At 49.6% G+C, this 24,029-nt stretch overlaps 1 protein-coding gene across 1 annotated transcript in view; it reads right to left on the bottom strand.

Annotated features, from left to right (window-relative positions):
• SND1 (staphylococcal nuclease and tudor domain containing 1) overlaps positions 1 to 24,029 on the bottom strand; it is a 437,130-nt gene that overhangs the window by 15,983 nt on the left and 397,118 nt on the right. The window contains exon 17 of the mRNA XM_025379159.1: positions 1,995 to 2,183. Within this exon, the coding sequence (XP_025234944.1) occupies positions 1,995 to 2,183 (189 nt within the window). The remainder of the gene's footprint in view (positions 1 to 1,994; positions 2,184 to 24,029) is intronic.

Raw genomic sequence — 24,029 nt, 5'->3', positions numbered from 1 at the left:
CTGTCTCTTGACAGGTAAGGCAGCCCTTGTGGGGTCAAGTGGGACAAGGCTGGGTACACCCCAGATACTCAGGTTACTGTCCCGTAGCTGGCCACCAGATGCTCTTATCGGGGTCCAGCCAACTCTGAGAGCTGTTACAAAGCTCTGCTAGTGCTGCTCCTGGGAAACAGCTCCTCCAGGAGGAAAGCCAGCCTCGGTTCCTCAGGATCCTTGATGAGCAGACCGGGATTTGCAGGAGAGGGACCCAGGAGGCGGCAGGCCCTAGCACTGAGAGTTGTGCACTGCATTTTAATTGGACTAGAATAAAAACACACAGGCCATGTAAGTAATTAATCACTGGTAATTACTCCTCAGCATCATCAAGTGGCACCAGCAAAATGGTGACTTGGGCTCTCTCAGACAAACACACTGTGCAGTAAATAATGATGCTGAGTTCAGCACAGCCTCTGGCAGGGAACCCACCCTTCCATCTCAGGCCAGAGTCCCCTCCCTGTGCTCCTCTGGGTTCCTCTAGGGTCTCTACTCTCAGAGGGTAGAGGATTGCCCAGCTCTGAAAAGGTGGCTTCCGCGCTCACTGCTGAAAAGCCAGGAAGCAGGGCCAGGATGAAGACGCTTTTGGCCTCTGGGCCTTAGACTCTGGGGCTTGCCGCTCTACCCCCAGCTGCTAACTCTTCTGTGAAAGTGCCAACCTTTAAACAGGAGGCCCCAGTGCTGCCTCTCCCCCTTCTCCCTGCAGCAGGCAGAGGACATGGGGGTGGCAGTCTTAAGTTCAGCTGTCACAAGCAGGAAATCCAGGAAGAAGCCATGTGACTCCTTTCCTGTAGGAGCTGAGGCTGCCTGCTTCCCCCTCATTCTGGGAGGAGGACGCTTGATGTGAGCAGGAGGTGGGAATCTCCTCTGAGGTCTCATGGTGGCTGCCTCCTCCAGGGCACCGACCGTCCCTTTCATCTGTGCTAGCTTTGTGGTCCACCTTTCCATGGAGTCTTTCTACCTCCATTCTCCTCTACCACCAAGGGGTTGGTTGCCTGCCCCAATCCCCAGGGGATGGGAAGAACGGATACAGAGAGACCCAGGAGGACAGTCCTGAGGGGCGAAGAGAAGCCCTGAATGAGGAGGCAGCTGCTTGGGGCTGGTGAAGAATGTGGTGCTTCTGGGGCCTCAATACCCCTGACTCTTTTTGGCAGGTGTCTGGGCCTTGGCTCTGGGAAGTGAGTTTTGAGCCAGATGGCTGCCCCATGGGAAAGGAAGCATTTATTCCTGGAACAAATTTATGGCTCAGCACGGCTGTCCCACGAATTCTCCTCAAGCTCACAGGAGCCCTGACAAATTGCTGGCCGGCTGATTTATCCCCATTATCAGGGCCGGGCTATAAGTCAAAAGCAACAGGCTGAGTGAGCCTGGCTCCCACCTCCAAACTACTGGGTTCCTCAACTGTCGATTGGTTTCCAAAAGCCGCTTTCCACCCCATCCCCCTTGTCTCTTCAGTGTGGTGCCCACAGAGACTGATGGGTTGTAAATCTCTTGTCCTAACGGCTGAGGCTTCTCCTGGGGTTGTTTCCCCACGGGGCAATGTGAAGGAAATTCAGATGTGGGCTTGAGCTGCACAGTCCCTCTGAGGGCACTCACAGAGAAGGGTCAGGGCTGGGGAGGGAGGGATGCCCCAGGCATTTTGTCCCATGGCTCCACGGTCACCTAGACAGCTTTCTGTTTCAGGCCCACCTGAGCAGGCCTGGGATCACTGATGACGTTCTGGGCTGGCAGCCCAGGCCCACTTCAGGTCTGCAACAGGCTGTGGCCGAGGACACCTCAGCTGGCAGCCTCTCCTCGCCTGTGTGTGGCCCTGGTGTGGGGTCTGAGACCAACACCTTCCTGGGCTACTCAGTGTGGGGATGACAGAACGACTTCCTCCTGGAAGCAGCAGTTCTCTGGAGGCAGCAGCATTAGTGTGTGAGGACGGGAGGGCAGGGAGAGCATGGCTGGGCTGCCACACGTACCTTCTCTTTCTTCTGCTTGGCGGCCTCCTCGGCAGACAGCAGGGACTTGTAGTAGGAGCTGCGTTCGGCGGTGAAGTGGACCTTGGAGAGCGCGTGCTCCACCAGGAGGACAGACAGGTTGGCGCCGTCGATGTGCAGCCAGCCGATGAAGTTGCCGGCCTTGTCCATGCTCTCCACCTCCACCTCCACCTGGGACAGAGAGACAGGCATAAGCCTGCGGGGGCCAGGCCTGAGCATGCAGGGGCTGTGCCTGTGGGGAGGACAGCAGCACCGAAGCCTTGGGTTCACAGGCCTTGGCAGCCGCTGCCACATTCACTCCATGTGGCAATAGCAGCTGGAATGGGGAAGAAGAGTGGGAGCCTGGTGCAGTGCCTGCATTGGGAACTCCTAGAACCCTTCAATTTCAGCCTCTCACAGGAACAGACACACCCCAAAACTCGCCTCTCTTCTCAGAGCCCCTTCCCCTCCTTGTGGCAGAAAGCTACCAGGGCAAACGGGACTCTCCTTAACCTGAGACAGACAGAGAGATAGAGAGAGAACGCGCAGTTGAAGGTCAGGAGCAAGTGAAGAAGCAGAAAGAGGTCTTGGTGCCTCCCACTCTTCAGCACCCACCCCAGCTCTGTGCTAGAAGACAGACAGGCCCTTAGGGAGCGAGGCAACCCCTGGGGAGAGAGAGGCTGCTTTTCCTGGTACAGCTGAACGAATTCATGTCTAATGAAGGTAATTAAAGTGGCTGCATGAAAAGTAGGAGAGGAGAGGAGAGAGGACAGGAGAGGTAGAAAGACGTAGGCAGGAAATGCATCAGCGCAAGGGCAGTGAGTGACAATCCCGCAGGAGTGGCCAGAAGTGTATGGGCTGTGGTTGAACCACAGGCCTCAAGGCCTCCTCCACTGACTGTCTCATTCCGAGGACCCAGGACCCCAGACCTAGCACTGACTGCTTTTCTAAAAGGGCAGCCTCAGGATCATGGCCCTCGTGGTAGCTGATCTGCTCCTACGTTGTGAAGGCCACAGCCCAGGATAAATTCCTTCTTTGATTCTCTCCTGACCTCTTTCTTTCCCTGCTAAAGGGGCCTATAAATGTCTTTGCTGCCAAATGTAAAAACTTGTATTAATTTAAAGCCTTCAAGCTCGATTAGGCAATAAAATGAATGTCTAAATACCTGGGAATTCTCGAAGTCTGAGCTGGAGCTAGTGATAGAAGGTTAGAAGGGATGAGGGATACTGGGTGACATGCCTCCCCAGAAGGACACGGTGGTCTGGGTGTGCAGAGAGAAGGTATCGGGGAGGAAAACAGGAGGGCCAGGCAGGCAGGACCTTCACTTCCTCCCATTCTTAAACACCCTCTCCGTCCTTGAGGCCCACATTTAATCCTTCAAGAGGAAATGCAGGTTCAACGATGACTGAAGTTGGAGTGTGGTATAGAAGGGGATGTGTGGAGTCTATTAGGGTTAGAAAAAGAGATAATGGAGAACATATAGGTTCAGTCCATGTTGATTCTGTAGGTGGCATTGGAGAAGTGTAGCTATCAAGGTAGAGCTGAGAGCAGAATCCAGGTTTCCCCAATGCCTTCTGTACACTGCCTCCTGACAGAAAAGACCCTCCCCGTCCCTAACACCCGCTTTCCACAGCCTTCTGTTTCAGGAGCAGCCCTTCTTTCCACTGCCATACCTCTGCTCCTCCACCATCCAGGACCCTGCAGCTCACTGGTGCGGCCTGGGCAAAAGTGCTGGCCCCAGTGCTTGGCTGGGCTGACCCAGTGCCTGCACTACACGATAGAGTCCAGTGCCTGTGGGTGTTAAAATTGGTTTCTCCTGTCTCTAATTTTGGCAACTAACTTACTGAAAGGACTTACTCTTGTAGGGGAGAAGGGCAGGTGGGCAAAATCTGAGGTTGCTCAGGTTTCAACACCTTGGATCTACCTTGCAAATGCCCAGGGCGCTGGAACACAGGAGAAGCCTGGCCACTGGAAGACCGAGCACCTCCTCCAGGGGGACGCCAGGATTCGGGAACAGGCTGTCATGCCTGCAGGGGTTGGGGCAGGTGGTGAGGATAGTGCGGTAGGCGTGGACAAGACCTGTGACAGGCAAAATGATACACGAGAAGACTATCTCTTGTTCATCCTAACTTGCCAAGCTTTATCAAACATGCTAAGGTCAAGAAGCATCCTAGAGGAATTCTGGGGAAGCTGAAGGAAGAACAGAGAGGTTGCTTGCCTTGTGTGTAGGGGCTCCTGGACACATGCTGGCCAAAAGCAAATGAAGCTGGTACAGTTCCCAGCGAACACTGAGCCCAGGCCCACATCGGTTTCCGCATTCCCTGACCTCTTGTCTTCCACAATTTTAGTAGCCAAGTGTCCTTTCCCTAAAACCAAGGATGTCTTTCCTGCTTGGACACAAGGCCTCTCTCCAGGCCTGGCAGGCCCCCAGACAGCTTGTGGTGGGCCAGTGTGTCTCTTGGCACTGGGTTGCTGGGGTTGATGCAAGAACGTCGGAGATAGGCACAGAGGCAACCAGGCATGCACAGTTGCTGTCTATCCTGTGAGGTGCCCATGCTCAGACCCCAACCCACATGGCAAACCCCACATTCACACCTCGCTCTCTGAGGCTGCAATCCACATGCTCACCCTTCTCCAGGGCTTATGTGAGAAGGAACCCAGCAACGAGCAGCCACACCTGGGGCCAACACTGCAGGGTGCAGCCAGGCTCTCCTGGGCAGGTGAGCACCAACTTCACACTTAACCAGCCTGTCGCCTGCAATCGATATGCTAACTTGGGCTTGACAAGTCCCTGGGCCCAGGCAGCTGCAGAGGAAAGAAATCTCTGGCCTTGGGCACAGTGCTGCCACCGAATCCATCTTGGGTTGTAGATGGAGATAAAACTGTCGGCCATCGGGCTTTGTTCCCTTTTATTGCAGCTGCCACAGCCACAGTAATTTCTCAGACAAAGGCACTCGGGGAAGGTGGGCTGGCTCCTCTCTAGCCAAACCCCATGCAGTGTCTATCCTTCTCCACAAACCTCAGCCTGGACGAGGCTGTGGAATTCGGTGTGACTCTTCTCTAACTCTGGGAGAATTACAGAGGTTGCAAGCAGAGGTTTAAGCAGGTTGTATGTACATGTGTGATCATCCTTTGATGTTTCTCTTTTACACTGACTGCCAGGAAATTATGACTTAACTGTAACATTACGTGGGTCTATGTTTGTACAAGTATTATTTCTTTGTTCAACTCAAAGATTAAAATTTCTCTGACATTTTCTCTTAATTAAAAGATACACACATACAGAGATATATACATACAGTTCAATTTTGTTATTTGTGGTAATTTTGTTCTATAAAGAGACCACTGAATTTGCAAATATTGAACCATTGCTCCTAGGGGAAATGCAGGTTTGGGTTCCTGTGAGCCTCTGGTCACAATATTTTCATCAAATCAATATATAACCTTGTTCTGTTTCTGTTTAAAGACACCTTGTCTAATATGTGTTGCTGGCTCATTAACATTGAACTGATGGCCAACAGCACAATGACTAATGCCTGAATGAAGCTTATCTAACACACATATCTTCTCCATAAGGTACATCCCAGTATTTCTGCACTCAGGAACACCAGGTAACACTTCAGCTCTATGCTGGAGACCATTTAAAACCGTGAAACCAGCAACAAAAAGCATGAAAAATGCAACAACATGATGCTAAATAGATTGTAAGAAGGACACTTGTTTATATTATCAAAGCTGAAGCAAGAAGGCAGAGTGTTGTCATCTTGTTCTACCCTGTTCCACCTAAGATGGAAATGTGCCCCGCCAGGTGACTCAATTTTTTTTGTCACTCTGTGCATGTCCACAAATGACTGCAAAAGTACATGAGTATTGATTTGGGGTTACAAAAATAGATTTTGGTGAATCTGCAAATACGTAACCGGGAAATAACGAAGATTGACTGTATATTGTATAGACACATAGACTTAATTCCCACAAGTTGCCTCAAACTGGAGACGATAAGGAGACACGTCCCACAAGTTGCCTCAAACAGAAGACACGTTAGGGGAGGCTCATTCCTGTAAATAGACAAGAAATTTCTTCTTGTCCAACTGGCTACTGCAAGCATTCAATGAGATTCCTATTGGTGGAGTGTTGTGTAATTTGCAAACTGCTATAAAATAGCCACTCATCTCTTGGGCATCTTGGAGTGTTTCAGGAAGAGATCTGGACTCAACAGCTTCCACAGGAGGCCTCCTACAATGGCAGGTGACTTTAGGCCTTAGGTGACTTAGGTGACTACCACAGGCTGCTAGAAGGCTGGCAGCAGGCTTCGTATGAGAGCATGCATTGGCGTGCACACATGTGGGTGGATATGGCCTTGAAGGCACCAGAGCATGTGTGTGCATGTACACAAGCAGCATTGGCGAGGGACAGATGAGCGCTCTCCTCTTCATTCCCCTCTATTTAGTGCCCATGCTGAAGCTGAGACCTAGAAAGACACACGGTTCTTGGGGAGGAGGGTACCTCCCAAGAGACTATAAGAAGGTGCAGGTGGCACCACACTGAGGAAGGGGCTTGGTGGTAACTAGTTAAGAAGCAAACAGCCTAGAGGCTTGAAGGTCAGCGTGACCTTCAGATATTGACAGCCATTTCAGTCTGCCTCACTTGCAGTCCTGCTGGTCTGCCAGCATCTCTTGCTCTCTGCTCTTGATGCTGGTAGAGTGGGTGGGGATTTTGAGGTTGCTGAATACCTGGACTGCACCTTTGCCCGCTTCAATGCCACTTTCTCTGGGAAGGCTTCCCTGATCCCTGGCCTACCATGAATCACCCTCTGAACGCCTATGGGCTTACCCTCCCTTTGGCATTTATGGGGCAGTGTACAGCATGGAGGTTATGAGTGTGGACTCTGGCTCCAGACAACCTAGACCTCCATGAATTCTGGGGTGCCACTTAAGTTCTGTGTGCCTCTATTTACTGTAAAACTAGGATTGCAACAGCATCTACCTCAAGGATTTGTTATGATTAAATGAACTAATATAAATATGTTAAGCACTTAGAAAAGTGCTTGGCACATAAATGCTTCAACATGATCTTCATAAATTATTTACTTCCTAGTAGGGGCAGTTATTTCATTTCTAAATGTCTTCATCCTCCAACTAGACTGTCAGCTCCATGGGGAATGAAGCTTGTTCCAGACTGTGCAATTTCTCCAGAGCTGAGCACACTGGGCCATGAGGTGGCAGAAAAAGCATGGATTCTGGAGTCAGTTATCAACTCCTAGTCCTAGCTGTGAATTTTTGGGTAAGTCACTTGACCTCTCTTAGACTGTTTCCTTAATGGTAAAATGAGGAGGGGTCCTGTGCACTGAATGAGGTAACAAAACTGCTTCCTCTTCCCTTCAACAAATGCCAGTGATGCCAGTGATGCCCTGGTGGGATGGTTACATCCAGCAGCTGTCTGGCTTTGCTGAGCTGTGTTCACGGGACTTCTCATCAGAAACGGCCAATCCCTGCTTAAAGAGCTCCTTTATTCTCCCTGCCTCTGAAAGCTTTGGGTTTCTTACACCCGGGGAGTCCTCCCATAAAACACAGAGTGAAGGTAAGGCAAGTGGGGCTGACAGAATGAGCTCAGGTGTGTGACTGTCCCTGTACCACCTGCACAGATAGATCCCTTTCTCTTCAGGGCAGGTCTTTCCCCACAACAGGGCCAAAGCGGCAGGTGCTGCCAGCCAGCCATGCCCTGCAGGAGAGCAGCTCGAGGCTGGACCTGGCCTGACTGGGGCCAGGGCAGCCAGTGGGCCCTACTGCCTCACAGTGGGACGCGTCCTCCTGCTCCCAAGCACATTAATGTGCCATTAATGAAATTGTTCTGGCTTATTTACCAAATTAATACAAACGGCACAGGCTGTTAATTTGCATGTCTCCTAATTACCGAGGAAGAGCTCCCCATGCCCAGGCAACACACACACCTCAGTGATCACCCAGCTGGGCTGTGGTCTCACCCTTCCCAGGAAGGGTGGATGAGGAAGGGGAGAAGGAGGAGGAGAAGAGCATGGAGCAGCCCCCAGCTCCATGGTTGAAATCAAACAGGGAGGAAGCGGGTGGCCAGGAACTTGTTTCATTTCCTGTGGCCCCTTTCTGAGCAGTCTCAGTGCCCTGGGCTTCAGAAATATACACTTGGTCCGTCCCGTCCCCACTCCAAACTGTTCCTCTTCTCCCCATTGTCTGGATTCTGTCAGCTCTTTAAAACAGAAAGTACTTCAGTCAAACAGGCGGTGGGGACCAAGTCCTTCTCCTTCTCTAAGCAGTGGGGTACAATGCAGGGCTGGGGAGGCACTTGAGGTTGGCTGAGGGGTCTGGAGAAAGGAGTAAGAGTGAAAGCCAGGCAATGGATGATGGCTTTAGAAATGTCAACATTCTCAACTTCTTCTAGCCCTCTGCAATTAGACTTCAGATTCTGAACTCTTTCCTAAAGAAAGAAGGGTGGGGAGGGAGAGTGAGGGTGTGCGTGCATGTGGTGAATGTGGGGGAGATTCTTTAAGAACTCAGTTTTCAAACCACAGAGGAAATTCTGACTGCCCTGGGGGTTGACTTAGCTGTGTCTGTCCTTAACTCGCCTGGAGCCTGCAGCCAAGTTGGATGCCTAGTGCTTCTAAGTAGGCGCAAAGTTGAAGACCCAGGTCCCTCTCCTAAAGCCTCCTCCGGGTCATGGTGAAGTTGTGGGGAGGGTGAGGCGGTAGAAGGTGCACTGGAGGCTGGTTCTGGTAAGGCTGACTTAAATAAGGGAGCCGGGGGCACTGGAGGCAAAAGAATTAAGAAATGGAGACTAGAGAAAGACAGCAGGGGGATGCATGTTTCCCTTGATGACTCAGGGCACCCTAAGGAGAGAGTTCACACAGGGGATTTACTACCAATGGGGGGAGGACAGGGAGACCCCACACACATACAAGCCTTTCCCTTTTTATTTTCCAGGAGGATGGAGAAGAGGTACTGTCTCCCTCAAGTACACAGGCATTACTGCAGTGCACAATGCCTGAGGCAGCACAGAAAATTACTGAGCCTCAGCCAACCTCAGAGCCCTGGGTCGTGAGGCTGCAGGTTGCCTGAAAACAGTGTGGAGGATGCTCCTCTACCAAGGAAGGTTGGCAGCCTCAGGCAGGACAGGCAGGTCCCAGGTAGAGAAGAGCCCAGCACAGGGTGCCACTGCCCTGAGGCATCTGGGAAGGAAGAGTCACTACACAAAGTGGGGTGCTGGCTGTAAGTTCTTCCAGGCAGCAGGGTGGGGGTGCTCAGGGCTACCTGTGGGAAGGTAACATCAGAGTCCCCACAGACAGGCTTTAGAGGCAAAAGTCTCCATCCTTTCCACATGCTGTCTGGCCATATTCCTGCTTTCAATATTTCCAAAGCAACCAGCAACAAGCACAGCAAGCGGCCTGGATGGGGAGAAGGCGCTGAGGAGCAGAGAAAGGCCCTGGGCTAGAACTGTGATCCAGGTGCCAACATTGCCTCTTATGGGCTGGGCACACTGCACCTCTCTTTGGGCTTAGTTTCTCCATCTGTGAAATGAGAGTTGAACAAAGTTTCTAAGGTTCCCTCTGCTCTGCATTCTCTGAGGTCAGAGGATGGGGGCAGCAGAGCTGACAGCTGTGGCTGCAAGCCAACAGGAGAGATGAAAAGCAACAGTTACACGGGAGAGAAGGGCAAGCAGGGAAGCCCCATTTGCTAACAATCAAGTCCTGGAGAACTTGCAAGGGGGCGGTGGGAAATGGAGAGAGGGGAACTGAATAATGACTCCGAGTCCAAGATACTCCTGTCTCCTCCCAACCCACTCATCCTAGCTGCAGCTTTTTTCAAGAATGTGAGTAGTGTTCTGGAGTAACCAGAGTGTAGCTTGGGTCCTTTCCTGCCATGCAGAGGTAGCCTTGCCCAAGGCTGGGTTTTCTGCGTGAAGGCTGTAGCGTGCTGCCACAGCCAGAGCTGTGAACTTGAAGAGACACCTCACCTTAACACAGTAGCAGTTTAACACAGCCAGCTCATCACCTCCACGCCCGGTCACACACAGCCACACCAACTTCTTTCAGAGATGATGAACGTTAACAATGCGATTAATAAGGCAATGCTGTGAAAGCCGAGAGGCTGTGCCTATGCAGTGCCTCCTGGGTCTCGTTACCATCCGCATCTGTGGGGAGTGGGCTGGCTAGAGGCAGGCAGCAGCATGGATTTTTCATGTGCTACTGGGGCAGTGTGGTTCTGATCCCCAGTGACACCTCTGTTCCTAATCCCTCATCACCTCCGGACCAGGTAATTCTTTCGAGCGCAGCCCACGGAGTGGATTGGTTTTCTAAAAAAACCTCTTTTCTGGCATTGGTGTGCTAGAAATGCCTGGAAATCAGGCCTGGGCTGGCACACCAGCAAGAGGGGCCAAGAGGCTCCTGGAAAGGAAAGGCCTGGGCAGTGGGCGAGCTGGCTCTAGAAGCTCAGGGTGGCTTTCTCTCCCTACTGGAATGCCTTTTCCCTACCTCAGGGATGAGGGGTGGGATGGTAGGGGTAGGGGGAGAAGGACTTGGTCCCCACTGCCTGTTGCCTTTGGTCCTGCCTGAGGCAGTGAGGCAGCAGCCACTGCCATCAGCGTCATCTGGGTCTGCTGGGAAATGCGAACCTGCTGACTCCAAGCCTTTGTGAGCGCTAACACAGTTTACAAACTGACGCAATCTGTTCCTTTGGTGCAGGCAATAAGGAAGCAGACTGTTCATCTTCCCAGGAAAACCCCGTGCTGGAGGCTGCAGGGAGATTTAACACTCTTCCCTGAGGCTGGTGCCAGGGATGTGGCTAGAATCAGTTCTGTTCTGTCTCTCGTTCTATCCCTCACCCCTCTTCCCAAAGGTCTCCCAAGCTGGAGGCAGGGTCTGGAATGCCTTCTGAGAGCGGGCATGCCTGAATGGCACAGCTCCTCCTCATGTTCCCAGTTAATGTGAAGGGCAGTCCTAGGCAAAAAACCAGGAAAGAAGGCTGCCTTCCATTCGGTGCCTCCGTTCTTTATCTTGAACACTGGTTTGGCCCATGGAGTCAGCTGCAGTGGCCCATGTTCTCCCAAGCCCAGTCAAAGAACCTCTATGGCTTTAGAGCTATATCCAAGCCCTAAAGGGATGGAGCTAGGAATGTGAGAAGACAGCTGGCCTCTTTTCTTGGGGAAAATCGGTATATGATCTATGGAGTAACTGCACGAGGTTATTAAATCTTTGACCTGGTCTGAAAGTAACCAAATGTTGTCCAGTCAGGTCAAGTTCACATGTCAGCTCCCCTCTGCGGGTACCTGTACCTATGTTCACATGTCAGTTTCCCTCTGCAGGTACCTGTACCTATATAACTGACCTCAAGGCCTGCTGTGGGACGGTGCAGACCCCTGCCCTGTTCCCAGGCAGGAAGTAGCTGACCTGTGACCCTCCAATGGGGCCAGTTCACTCTGCTTTGTGGACCTTGATTCTCAGGCTCCTATACCTGAACCACTGTGGGTTTCCCACGGGGACTCACACTTTGCTATTAAGAAGGATTTAGCATCCATGATTACTTCATTCCCTTCCATCCATTTTGCAGAAAAAGAAATGAACTTGGCTCCAGATCACAACCTCTTCTACTTCCTCAGGCACCCATTTCCATCAGTTACCTATTTCTGTCATCACCTTCCTGATTTCCTTTTTCACCAGCATCTAACTCTTTACCTGCAAACATCTTGTCCATCTTAGCAAGCCTTGCTTTGACTCACATCCCATCAAGTCTACCTCTTTCTCTTTACCCAGGGAGTACTCTGCACATTGCCAGCCCCTTTTCACTCCTGTAGCCAATGCAGCTGGCTACCAGTCAGTATTCCAATGTCACTATTACTTCAAAGACCTGTTAATTGCCATTTAAATAATTTCTTCTCAGATTTCATCATTTTTGACCTTTTAAATATCTTTAAAAGTCAAGCACCCCCTTTCCTTTTTGAGACTTTCTTTTTTTAGGCCTCTGTGTTTCCCAGTCTTGGCTTTTTCTCCCTGCTTTCCTAGTAGCAATTGCGAATTCTTCCCCAACAACATGGCCCTTGAATATGAATGTTCCCCAGGGGCTATTTGAAGCCGTAGACAGTCCCTGCATCCCACCACTCTCTGAATTATAGAACTCAACTTTCACCTCTAGTGCAGAGGTCACTTCAGAATTCAACTCCACCAGGCAAATCTCCAATGTTATGAGTCCCATCCTGAATCTCTCACCTTCACTATGAAACCTGCTCTTCCACCTTCATTTCTCATCCCAGGTCTCAGCATGAGTAGCACAGTAATCACCCCTGGGCTCCACAGGTAGGTCCACACCAATCTCCAGTACACACTGATTCTATGGATTCTTCCCCTCTTTTTTATCCTTATTGCCATGCCCAGCTTTGAGTAACAGGTCCCCCACTGCTGTCCCTGTACCAGACTTGTCTCTAAGGACCCCTCCATGATACTGGAGGGTGTGGTTCATCACAGGCAGTACAGCACCATGGTCAGATGCAGGCTCTGGGGCCAGACCACCTCCTTCTGGGCTTGCTCTACTACTTACTGGCTTAATCCAGAGTGGGTATTTTTTTAACCTCTCTGGGTCTAGGTTTACCTTTTGGTCAAATGGGTATAATAATGAGTGGTACCTACCTCAAAGGGCTTCGGTGAAGAGGAAGTGAACTGATTCAAGTTAAACACTTAAGGACAGTCTGGCAAATAATAAGTGCTCAATAAATGTTGTTATTTAAAAAAAAAAATCCCAATCTGATCACTTCACCCTTCTGCTGAAATCCTTTCCTTGTTCTCCACTAATGTTGGAATTCCTCAGTACAGCACAGCATAAGCTCCTCAGAGCTGGGCTCTTCCTGCTCTCAAGTCCTGCCATTGTGGCCTTCATTATTTTGCTTTAGTCAGGCCACACGACTCCCAGCTCCACAGACAAGTTGCACGGTTCCAGGCGTTGGTACATGCTATTCATTTTGGCTGGAATGTTCCGTCCTATGACTTCACCTGCAAACTCCTACCCAACTTACCCCTCAGATTCTGCACAGATGTGATTTTATTTGAACCACTCCATTACTTATGTGGATAGGGCTTTTTCTCACAGCATTTTGTTCATATCACCATGATAGTATTACAATGGGTATTTATTAATGGCACCTGGTAGACATTCAATAAATAGATGAGGAAAGGCAAAAGGTTCTAGCTTCTCTAGATCGCCAGCAGTGACGTGGGAGAAGGAAAGTCCCTGGACAGAACACTACCTTTGGGTAAATGCATGGCACCAAACTGACTAGAGAAGGCTTATTTCGAGAACTCCTCTAAGGTGAGAGGACCATCCCTCAGCTGCCCCTGCCACAACAAGTATGCTTGTGGGAGCCCAGAGGGGCAGAAACAGGCTTCAGTCAGTGAGGCCAGCAGTGATGACTCAGAGGCAGCACAGCCCCGATGCCATGAACAGAAGGGGCTGTTTTGCACTTGGCTTTGCCTGTACTGACTATAACTGGAGTGAGGATGGCCTCCTGTGTTTATCCAGGCAGCAGTGCAGGCAGTAGCCGCATGTGCCTCCCTCCGGTCTCCCACACACCCACCACCTCCTCACCACCCATCCCTCAGCAAGGAAGGGGTGAAGAGCAGAAGTGAACATGAAAGAGCCTAGGAAGAGCTGTGAGGACAGGGCACGAGCTAACGACATTAGCAGAGGTGGGAGGTGGGGTGAGGCCACAGATGTCACGAAGCCTGGACCCCCGGAGCCCAGACCACGGTGAAGCCCTCCAAGCAAGGGATTAGGGGGTGCTGGTCAGGCCACAGTCACCTCAGGAAGCATCTAAGTACAAGGGCTGAGACGGCTGAAAGCTACAAGTCACCTGCCGGGTGCTGGTCTCGAGCCCTCTGGAACAAGGAAACCTTTGAGGAAAGGCAGTTGCTGTTGGGTTTGAAGGAATCCGGGTCTTAGATTGGGATGACAACCCCTAGCTCAATCCCTTCAGAATTCTCAAAACTGGGCTGTGGGTGTGGAGGCCAAAAACTTCGAGGATAAGACAGGAGTGTCCCATGTTGGGGTGGGAACGGGATGTGGAGCACCTTCTTTTTCACCATCTAATTTCTTGGCAAAAGGGACACAGACGCCAATCCCTCTTACAGGCCAGAAGAAGGCACCAGAGAGAAAAATCTGTTTGAACAGATAATTGAACAGAGATAATTCTATACTCTCAGCTAGGGATCAGGCAATTTACTTGTTTCATAAAACTGAATATAAGAAACGCCAAACAATTTCAATCAAACACATGCCTATCCCTCCCTGACTAATGTTTGATTAACTCCATGAGAGGCATAACTGAAACAACCAGAGGGTGAAAGGAGGGGCCTCCCTTGCCCCCTTTCTTTCCTTTTGTCCTCATGCCTCCTTTATCATTAGGCTGGCTAAGAAGGTACCATCCCTTCTGAGGCAGTCCTATGTCCCTGTGCGCAACTCACTCCTACCTGTCCTTAAATCTACCCTGCCTCCATGTGCCAAGCAGAAAGCCTGGCACAGGCCTGCTTTTCTCACCAAGCCGTGCATAGTATATGCTGAGTACAATGGCCCAGAGAGGGCAACTTTTTCTGATCCACACAAAAGCACCATTGCAGGAAGGCAGCAGCCCCGTTAACCTACACTCCAGATCGGACACAGAATAAAAAAGTCCAAGATTCTCCTCTTACCCCACTAAGGAGCTGCCTTTAGGCACAGCAGAGAGAAGATTTGGACACTGTGGGGGACTGTGCATGTTCCCAAACTGTTTCAAACCTATTATAACCCAGCAAGGAAAGTGAAGAGGCCTTTGAGATGATGCTGAGCCCCTGAGCCTGGTCTCTGAGCTCCTGCAGCGCCAGTGCTAGAGGGCTATTCTGCATTTACCCTCCTGTGCACAGGACAACTGGATTCTTGCTTGGTATGACCTGGGGGGCCCAGGATTGCTCTGGCCTCTCAGTAATGCAAAGAAAAGCCTGTGAGTAAAAGCTACCAGTTATAAGGTTTGAACACATACATGTGAAAAAAGGATAAATCCAGCATGTCAGAGGCTGGATCAGCCTGGTTAATGACCCTGGCCCATGCCCTCTTCTGTGTGGAGGTCGGGTTTCCTCGATGCTAAATTTTTATTGCTAATGACAATTAAAATATGGCACGGCTTACACCCTCAGAGTGGAGCTCTAATGTGCCATAGCCCTCTCAAACTCCTAGTGCAGGGCTGCAGTTTGTGACCTAGAGACGTATGGGTCACAATGAGCAGTGCTGCCTCTGGCCTTCCTCACTCTGCCGTGGGCCCCAGTGGTCCTTGCCTAGTCCGGGCATCTTGACCCCACAACTTCTCCACACGGGGACCACACTCCTTCTTCCACTTTACCCACTGCCCAGGACAGGGGCTCTTGATGTTCTTTTGGGTCTTGTGATCAGCTCCAAAAAGTTCTCAAAGCCATGCAATGAGATCAGAGGTGAGATACGGAGAAACATTAGTGACGGGAAAGAACAATCTGTAGGATGGGTCAGCAGCATGGGTGCTGATGTGACCCTGCCCATCTGCTTGACAGAAGCCAGGGTCTCATTAATTTCAATTATCGTTCTCTCTCCACTTCAAACCAATGTCCCAAATACGATTCAGTGTTACAAGGTCATAGGACGCAGTGGGTAGCCCCTCAACTCTACTATTTGCCCAGGCTGATTCTGCCCTGTTCTCAGGCATCAAGTAGCTGTCCTGTGGCCCCTCAGTGGGGCCAAGGTGGCCTCATTCTCCCCGCTCCACCTCCCAATTCTGTTGTGCTAAGCAGAATTCCACTGATACCTGCGCTGCTTTCCAGGTAGAAAGCACTCCTCCAAGGGAGGTGTGTCCTGAAATGGAGAGAGGAAATGAAGATGCCCAGTGTCTCTTGCTAAGATGTCCCAGAAGTCACAACTGAACTTTTAAAGAGAATCTCTTTGACTCTGGAGAAGAACACTGACCTCTCCCTTGAATAAGAATAGCTGCCTCCTCGGATAGAGGACACCTGGATGCCGCTCTTCCCACCATGGACTTCCTGCCACAGTGCCCTCGGAAAAAGCTTTGAGACTCCTGCCACCACCACCCCACCCCTTGGTGTAAATACCACTTAAGCAATGTGATTTCTTTTAGTGCTCTCAGGAGTTGCTCTCAACTGCCCACTGCTCCGGAGCCGCTGCGTAGAGGCAGCAGGCAGGAAAATGCAGAGTGGGAAGGTAAGGAGTAGTGAGGAGGAAGGGAAAGGCCAAGCCCCATCCTTATTTTAAGCAGGTGCTTGTGAAGACACTGCAGAGAAGACAGGAAAAAATAAAAAAGGACTCAGAGGAGATTCTCAGCATCTTGTATCTTCCCAGAGAGAGCATATTCGATGGTGTCATGCTTCCATGTCACCAACCTCATTTCCTCTGACTCTCCTTCACGGACCCTCTGTTCTGGCCCATTTGATCTGCTTGTTGTGTGAGCTGCCCAACCCATCTCCTACAGCCCTGCCAGTCCCTGATACCATGATCCTGCATCATGGCTCAAAGGCCAGACAAGCTGCAGTTCCCACATGCCAAGGAGGGAGGCAGAGCCCACTTAGAAGGAGAGCTGTTCATCAACCAGTAAAGGAGTGTTAAGCCATCACCTGAATTCAGGAAGGCGTTGTCAAGGAATGCATAAAGAAAATAGTTGCAACTGCTTGCAAGCAGCAACCCACACCCACTATTTTTGTCTTCCAGGACGCCTGCCCTGATCCACTCTTCCTAACAAGTAACTCCATCTCGGCATTCATGTTCTGTCCTATATCCACTTGCTCTTGGTAATCCATTACCTCTTACATGTTAAACCCTCTGAAAGAGGCTATTTTCCTGTTTCTTTGAAACCCAGCCCCAGTCCCCACAGCTGGGGCATGTGCAGCAGGATTCTACAGAGTGCTTCATCAAGAGAAGGTGCTGGATTCCTGGGGGAGACTGTGCTTGGTAGGGCTCTTTTGTTTCTGAGCAGCACCTTCTCTGTGGCTATATTCCTGGTTGCTGTCCAGAGCTTTCCTAACAAAGACAGCTTCCAAGGCCAGACAAACAGCAGAAAATGCAGGTTAAAGCTGTACCACAGTACAATGTACACTGCAAGGAAGGATGCTTGTGGTTCAGCACTGCATCTCCAGAAAGACAGCAGGGCTACAGAAGCACTGGGATGCCTAGTTGAGCTGATGAAACATATGAGAACATTAAAAAAATGATTAGGGTTCCTCAAAGTGAGAAGACACATGTTGAGAGAATGTGAATGTATAAAAATCATTAAGGGTATGTAGAGACCTTACACTCACTTTAACCAACTGACCAAGAAATGGGTTTTTGTTATCTTCTAAGCAGAAAAGCACTGTATTGGGCACTGCAGTAAATCTAAAAGGAGAAAGAATTCACTTCTGTCTTCAAAGAGCCTATGATTTAGATGAGAAGACATGACAAAGCCACATCCTGTCAGTCAATGACAAAATGCCATGTAAAACACATGACTGCTGAGTGGAACAGGCAGCAGGTACTAGGGGGGTTCAAGGGAGAGAGCCAGCTCTGAGCACTGAAGAGTCGGGAAACTCTTTCGGGTAGGATCGGACCTTAAAGGATGGGACTGCACAGGTGGGGAGAAAGGCAGACATGTTCCAGCATAGGGAATGTCTAGGGTCACACTTTAGAAATAGTGCATAAGTGGTAGGGTAGGAGAAGGAACGAGGGTAGAATTTTGGGACAGAAAGCCATGCTGAGCTCAGTGGAGGTGCAAGTAGACATTAGAGAAACACAGGGGATGACGGGGAGAGCGAAGCCAGGAGAAGGTGCAAGCAGCTCAGAGGAAAAGCTGGAGAGCGAGCTGACTTGAAGGATGGGCAAGGGGCACAGTCAGAACCCACCCACCTGCTGAGACAGATCTGGGATGGATGAATCAGGGGCTGGATTCAAGGAAGGAGGGGAGGGAAGGAGGGACGGAACGAGAGGAACCTGAACAACATGTATAAAAATCCTGTGATGGCTGGGATAATGACATGGGAAGAAATGATGATGTATGTGGAAGCTTGTGAATGGACCATGCTGAACTAGAGTCAGAACGTTTGGAAGTGATCAAAGGGGTCAGAAGGAGGAGAAAAAGGTTGAAGGCCCAGCCTTTACCAGATATGGTCAGTTGCATGAATTTTCGATCCCTCCCTGCATAAAAGAGAAGCAAAATGCTTTGTGCCTGGTCCTGCCTTCACCTACCTGCCTCTAGTCCAACATTTTCCTCTTGATTTCGGGGTGATATCCATTGGCAGAACTGCACAGAGGTACCCAGTGAGAGCTCTGCAGCCAGACTACCTGAGTTCAGATTTAGCCTCTGCCATTCAGGGACCTGGAGGTAGTTATTTTAAGACTGTGCTTCAGTTTCTTCAAGCTGTAACATGGGAGTAATAAAGCTGAACATCTCCCTCACAAGGTTTAAATGAGTTAATATACATCAAGCTCTTAGAACAACATCTAGTACACAATAAGAACTCAATAACTGTTGGCTCTGTTTATTGTGCTAAGCACATGTAGTGAGAATAGAAATGTATGTTGAGTGTACCTAGGTCACAGAGTGACTGAGCATTGTTGTTCTCTAAGGGAACACTGCAGGCCTTTGGCTGATGTATAGCTCAGCTTGTTTGCCTAGCCTTAGCAGAGGGTCAGGCCTGTATGATTTCTGGAACTACATGGGAGCTTTCCTCTGAGAGAGGGCAGGATGTTGTGAACCAGAGGTTGTGAATCCTGGCCTGATAGCCAGGCTAAGGGACTAGCCCTTTGGCAGATGCTGCCTGTCCAGCTCCGGCCTGAGCACTGGCCACTTTCAGTAGCTGAAGGGAAATGTGGATTTGCGTCTCTAGTCTCATTTCCACCACCTCCTACTTGCTTTATACTACAGGGACTCTTTGATCTGGGCCGATTGATCTCTGTGTTCCCTCAACAGACACTGAAGTTTCACGTCTCGGTGCCTTTGGACACACTGTGTGTGGTAGAGATCTATCTCCCTGGCTGCATTCTCTCCTTTTTCTGTTTCTTTTATTCCATGTACCAGTATGGTCAGCTGAAAGACTACGATCCCCAGTCTCGTTTCTCACTGGCCACACTAGCGAGATTTGGCAGAAATTTCTTGGTGGGACTTTTAGGAAAGCATTTGCTATCTTTGCGCTTTCTTCCTGTGTTTTGGCTTCCTGACTGGAAGGACGAGGTGAATGGCTGGAGATCCGTAGACACTTTAGACACTTTGGACCCTGAGAATGGAAGCCGTGTGCTGAGAAATGCTGAGCAGGAGAATGAAGGGGCCTGGATCCCTGCTGATACCAAGTGCCACTGTATTAGTTCTGAACTGCCCACCTCTGGGCTTCCTTTATGAGAAAGAAGTAAACTTTAATCTTGATAAGCGAATGCTGTTTTTGGTCTCTATTACCAGCGACAAAATGCAATTCCTAATGGCTGCATGTGAATCTCTCTCTGGAGTTCATGTCCTTCCTCTCCCCTTGGCTGGGCTGATGTCTAATTCTTATAGATTCAGCCTTGGCAGTCCTTCCTCCAGGAAATCTTTTCTGAAGCCCCAGTTGTGCACTACAGAGCATATAAAGGAGTCCCCTTTATCTGCGGTTTTCTTTCCACAGTCTCAGTTACCCATGATCAACCATTGTCTGAAAATATTAAATGGAGAATTCCAGAAATAAACAATTCCAAGTTTTAAATTGTGTGCCGTTCTGAGTAGCTTGATGAAACCTCTTGCCCTCCTGCCTGGGACGTGAATCATCCCTCAGTCCAGCATATCCAGGCTGTAGATGCTACCCGCCTGTAACTCAGTAGCCCTCTCCCTCTCTGTGACCAGATCGACTGTCATGGAATTACAGTACTTGTATTCAAGTAACCCTTATTGACTTAATACCCCAAAGCACAAGAGTAGTGAGGCTGGCATATTGTTATAATTGTTCTGTTTTATTATCATTATTGTTATTAATCTTACAATACCTTATGTATAAATTATAGGCATGCATATATAGGAAAAAAACATTGTATACGTTTAGTTTGGCACTGTCTGTGGTTTGAGGCATCCACTGAGGGTCCTGGAATGTATCCCCTGTGGATAAAGGGGGACTACTGTACCACCCTGAATTCTGATTGCTGATGAGCTCGAGTCTGCCAACTCCTTGATGGCAGAAAACAGAGCTTGTTTTGTGGCAGAAAACTATTTGATTTTGCGGTCCCAACTCCTAGCACGGTGCCTGACACACAGTAGAAGGTCAACGCATGTTTGCTAAATGAATCGAATGAAATGGAAATACAGATGCCAATCACTGGTACTTATCTATTGATTTGTCATTGCTTTTAAGAATGCTTGATTCAAGGAACATAAAGGGAGGATAATCTCAGAGAAACAAGGCCCTTTTTTCTTTTGTTACTGATCCAAACGCAGTCCGTGGCATATAGTATCTGGGGCAAAGGCCGGCTCATTATGGCTGTGCCCTTCCAGCTGCTGCCCCTGAACATAGGTTCTTTCCAACAGCCAGGCTTGGCAGGGAATAGATCGTAAATGCTCTAGGCAAGAGGCTCTGTAGTTGTCCAATTCCACATCTGAAGGAAAGACCAGTAGCTCTTTGTTACAGGAAAGAGGAAGAGAATTAACATTTATTGAGTACCTGCTGTGTGCTACCCACTGAATTAGGTTCACAAAGACATGCATGTTATTTTACTTAATCCTTACAACCATTTTGTGAAATGGTTAAGTCCCATTTTACTAATAAGAAAATGGAAGCTTAGAGAAGAACTTGCCCAAGGTCATTTGATAAGTGGAAGGCTAGAATTTGAACTCAGTCCTGTCTAATTCGAGAGCCCGGCTCTTGTCACTAGCCGGCGGGCAGCATGATTCTGTTGACATCTGGGAGCAGCACACTCCCAGATGTCTAAGTTTCGTGAGGCAGCCGAGGTAGAGGGTCTGGCCCAGCAAGTGGGGGATGAAGGCATGCTGAGAAAGGCCAGGAAGCAGACCCGGGGAGAGGCATCTGTCTTCCTGCTGGCCCTGGTTGCCCTGCTCTTAGGCTGAGGAGTGATGTGTCAGTATAAAGGAAAAAAAATCATTAAGGAAGCTTCAATTTCCCTCAGCACAGAACTGCCAGAGCTCCTTTCCCCAGTGATCCCATGCAGAGCACTCCAGTTAGCAGCATTCTGGGCTCATTACCCTTTGGGGCTCATTGCATCTATTCTCTGTTGGTTGCTCAGCATGAGCCCAGCCCCAAAACTCATCATCACTTCTCTGACTGCCTGGGAGCCAGTGGCTGCAACCTCTTCTTCTTGGACCTGCACTGGGAGGTGGTAAGGTTAGGGCATCCCCTTGCTGCGAGGCCAGTAGGTTCCCATTTCCTTCCTCCCCTGCTGTCATTACTCTGCAGAGGAAAGCTACAGCAGACACCCAGAGAGGGGCTCTAACCTCTGAAGCTACAGGGGCTCCTTTAGATTCCTGTGGTGGGAACATCAACCACACTGAGATGACAAGAACATGGGAAACCGTGGTCCTACAGAGCTGCCAGGGGGAGGAGTGCAGGCTGTGGAGAGGGTAAAGCTGAAAGAAGAACAGAACCTGGCCCACCTTCCTGCCTCCCAACCCCCTGACTGGATCTACCTTTTTCATGCTCTGACCAAAACAAAATCCTTCAGGCTTTCCCATCTGAAAACAAAACAAAACAAAACAAAACCAAACCCACGAAGTTTATAACTTTAAAAGCCCAGAGAATTTATTGCCCTGGAGATGAGGAAATTTAAAACTCATAACCATCCTGCAGGCCAATAGATCAGGCAGATATCCATCCTATTAGAATAACTCTACACTGCAGACATCCATCTTATTAAACTAAATCATTAAGAAAGGCTTTCCCCACATCACAGAGATGCTGTGTATGGCTTTCTGCTCACCTTTCTCAATACATTCATCAGCCCATTTTGTTTCCTCTGTTGAGATCGGTCTCAGAATTACAAACTACTGAGCGGCAGCAGCAGTTTTGAATTAAGTATTCATTGGTGTAGGTGAGCTTGGGAAATGATGGTAGGTCACGAGGCAGGCAGGGAAGATTTAGTGCCTCATGTGTGGGGAGAAAAGCTGAGGCTCATCAACAAGTCTGGATCGAGCTTGGCGATGGAGGAGCCAGGGAGAGGAAGAAGAAAAAGGGGGCTGAGGAGGAGGAATTTAAAAGCTCTTTGGTCAAAGGCCAGACACACCACATGACAAAATGAAAATTATTGGAGACTGAACCATTGCTAATGGCAGCCTCCGTGCAAGACATTCATATCTGCTATGCAGAACAATCTGTGTGTGAGGTGGGGACCTTGGTAGGATAGTTAGCCAGGTGCTCATGCCTCTCTCCACTTCCCTTTGGGCATTTCCAGACTCCCCTTTTGCCAGATAGTTCTGTGTTACCAGCATTTACCATAGATACGGTATAGCCAAGGTTGTCTTTCAGAACATCAACCTCTGTTCCTGGCCACCTCTGGGGCACCACTGGGTGCGACTCCTTTCCTCCCCACTCTGGTTTGCCTTAGGAGGTGAGATGCCGATCTCTGTTCTCTGCCTTCCTACCACTGGAGGGCTGTCTGCTGGAGAAGCCACTGAGGCCTCTGCTCTATAGAGGTCTGCATAAGTAAGCCTGTGTACATGCCACCGCCGCTCCATCTGACCACCATGCAGGTCATTCACTCAGCCCCAGAAAGGAGACCTAGGGGACTGCAGATGACTTACTGACAGTGGCCTTAGCGGTGATCAGTGGTGCTGGGAAGACGGGCAGCAGCAGGCCCATTTCTCCAGGGGCCCGCCCCCTGTACCAGCCATTCCCATTACCTTGTTTTATTTTCTTTTATTGCAGAGCGGCTCCAGTGTGTGGGCAATAAAGCTTTGACTGCTGCACTCCACAGGCTTGGGGTCGGGGAAAAGCTCAGCCTGCCGAGGTAGGGCAGCGTGGAGAGTGGAGGCCCAAGCAGGGGGCTGATTCTGGCTAGTATAAATCCAGGGAAGCAATACTAGAGAATCCTTCCCTAGTCTGAAAGGCCCTTTGAGGACCAGCAGGAAAAAGGTGCCGCTCTGAAACTAGGGCTTTTCCCTGGTCTCCCATTTATCTAGGATCCCCATCCTCTGCTTGTGGGTTTTGTAAGTCCCCCTCCACCCCAGAAAACACTCTCTCTCAGCTGCTATGTTCCATCCTCTTGATCCTGGGCTGATTTCTTTCCCCCATTGCCCAGGTATTTCACTTCTGTCTTTTGAACAACTTCGTGTTCCATAGTTTTCCAGGTAGTGGGGGGAAAATATTACCTTCCAAAGTCTCTGGCCTCCTGCACCATTTTTCTTTGAACCCTGAGAGTGATTCAGACCCCTGAAGGGAGGACAGGCTAAGGGGAGAGAATTAGCTCATACAGCATCTCACAGAGCTGGGAACAGGGCAGTTCTCCACTTAAGTGCCCCAAGCCTTGGGAAATGGAAGTGCTGGAGTGGCTGAGGCTAGAAAGGGGCTTCTTGAAGTTTCAGGTACATGCTTGCATGGGATAAAAGAGGCTTTAGGGAGAGGAAAGAGAAGCAGCTATTTGGCTTACTGCCAAGACATGGGGCGACAGAGCTTCTTGAAGCCCTAAATGGTTTACAAACATAGAACCTCTGCCAAAACTTGTCCTTATCAGTTCTGAAAGCCTTAAAACCCCATAATTGTGTCTCTAATGAGACTCTCTAAAGAGACCCTTCCCCACCAAATGTCTATAACACACTATTTAATCTGGCTACTCCCTATGCAATATATGTAAGCAATTTTTTTATTCAATGCATTTGATTTATGCTCTATAACAACCAGTTTAAGATAATCATGTGCCAATTCTTGTGTGCTCTAGACCTGCACTGCCCATACAGTAGGCACCAGCTCTAAACCAGAAGTTCCTAAAGGGTAGGGCTGAGTATTGGTCTTTTCACATACTTTTCTTAACTGTAATTTCTCTGCCGCAAGGGATCCATCAAAGTAACACTGAAATCCTA

Source organism: Theropithecus gelada, chromosome 3 (genome assembly GCF_003255815.1).
Source record: "Theropithecus gelada isolate Dixy chromosome 3, Tgel_1.0, whole genome shotgun sequence".
In the NCBI taxonomy this organism is placed as follows: domain Eukaryota; kingdom Metazoa; phylum Chordata; class Mammalia; order Primates; family Cercopithecidae; genus Theropithecus; species Theropithecus gelada.
The sequence above is the reverse complement of the archived record's forward strand: the minus strand, read 5'-3'. Positions and strand labels throughout refer to the sequence as shown.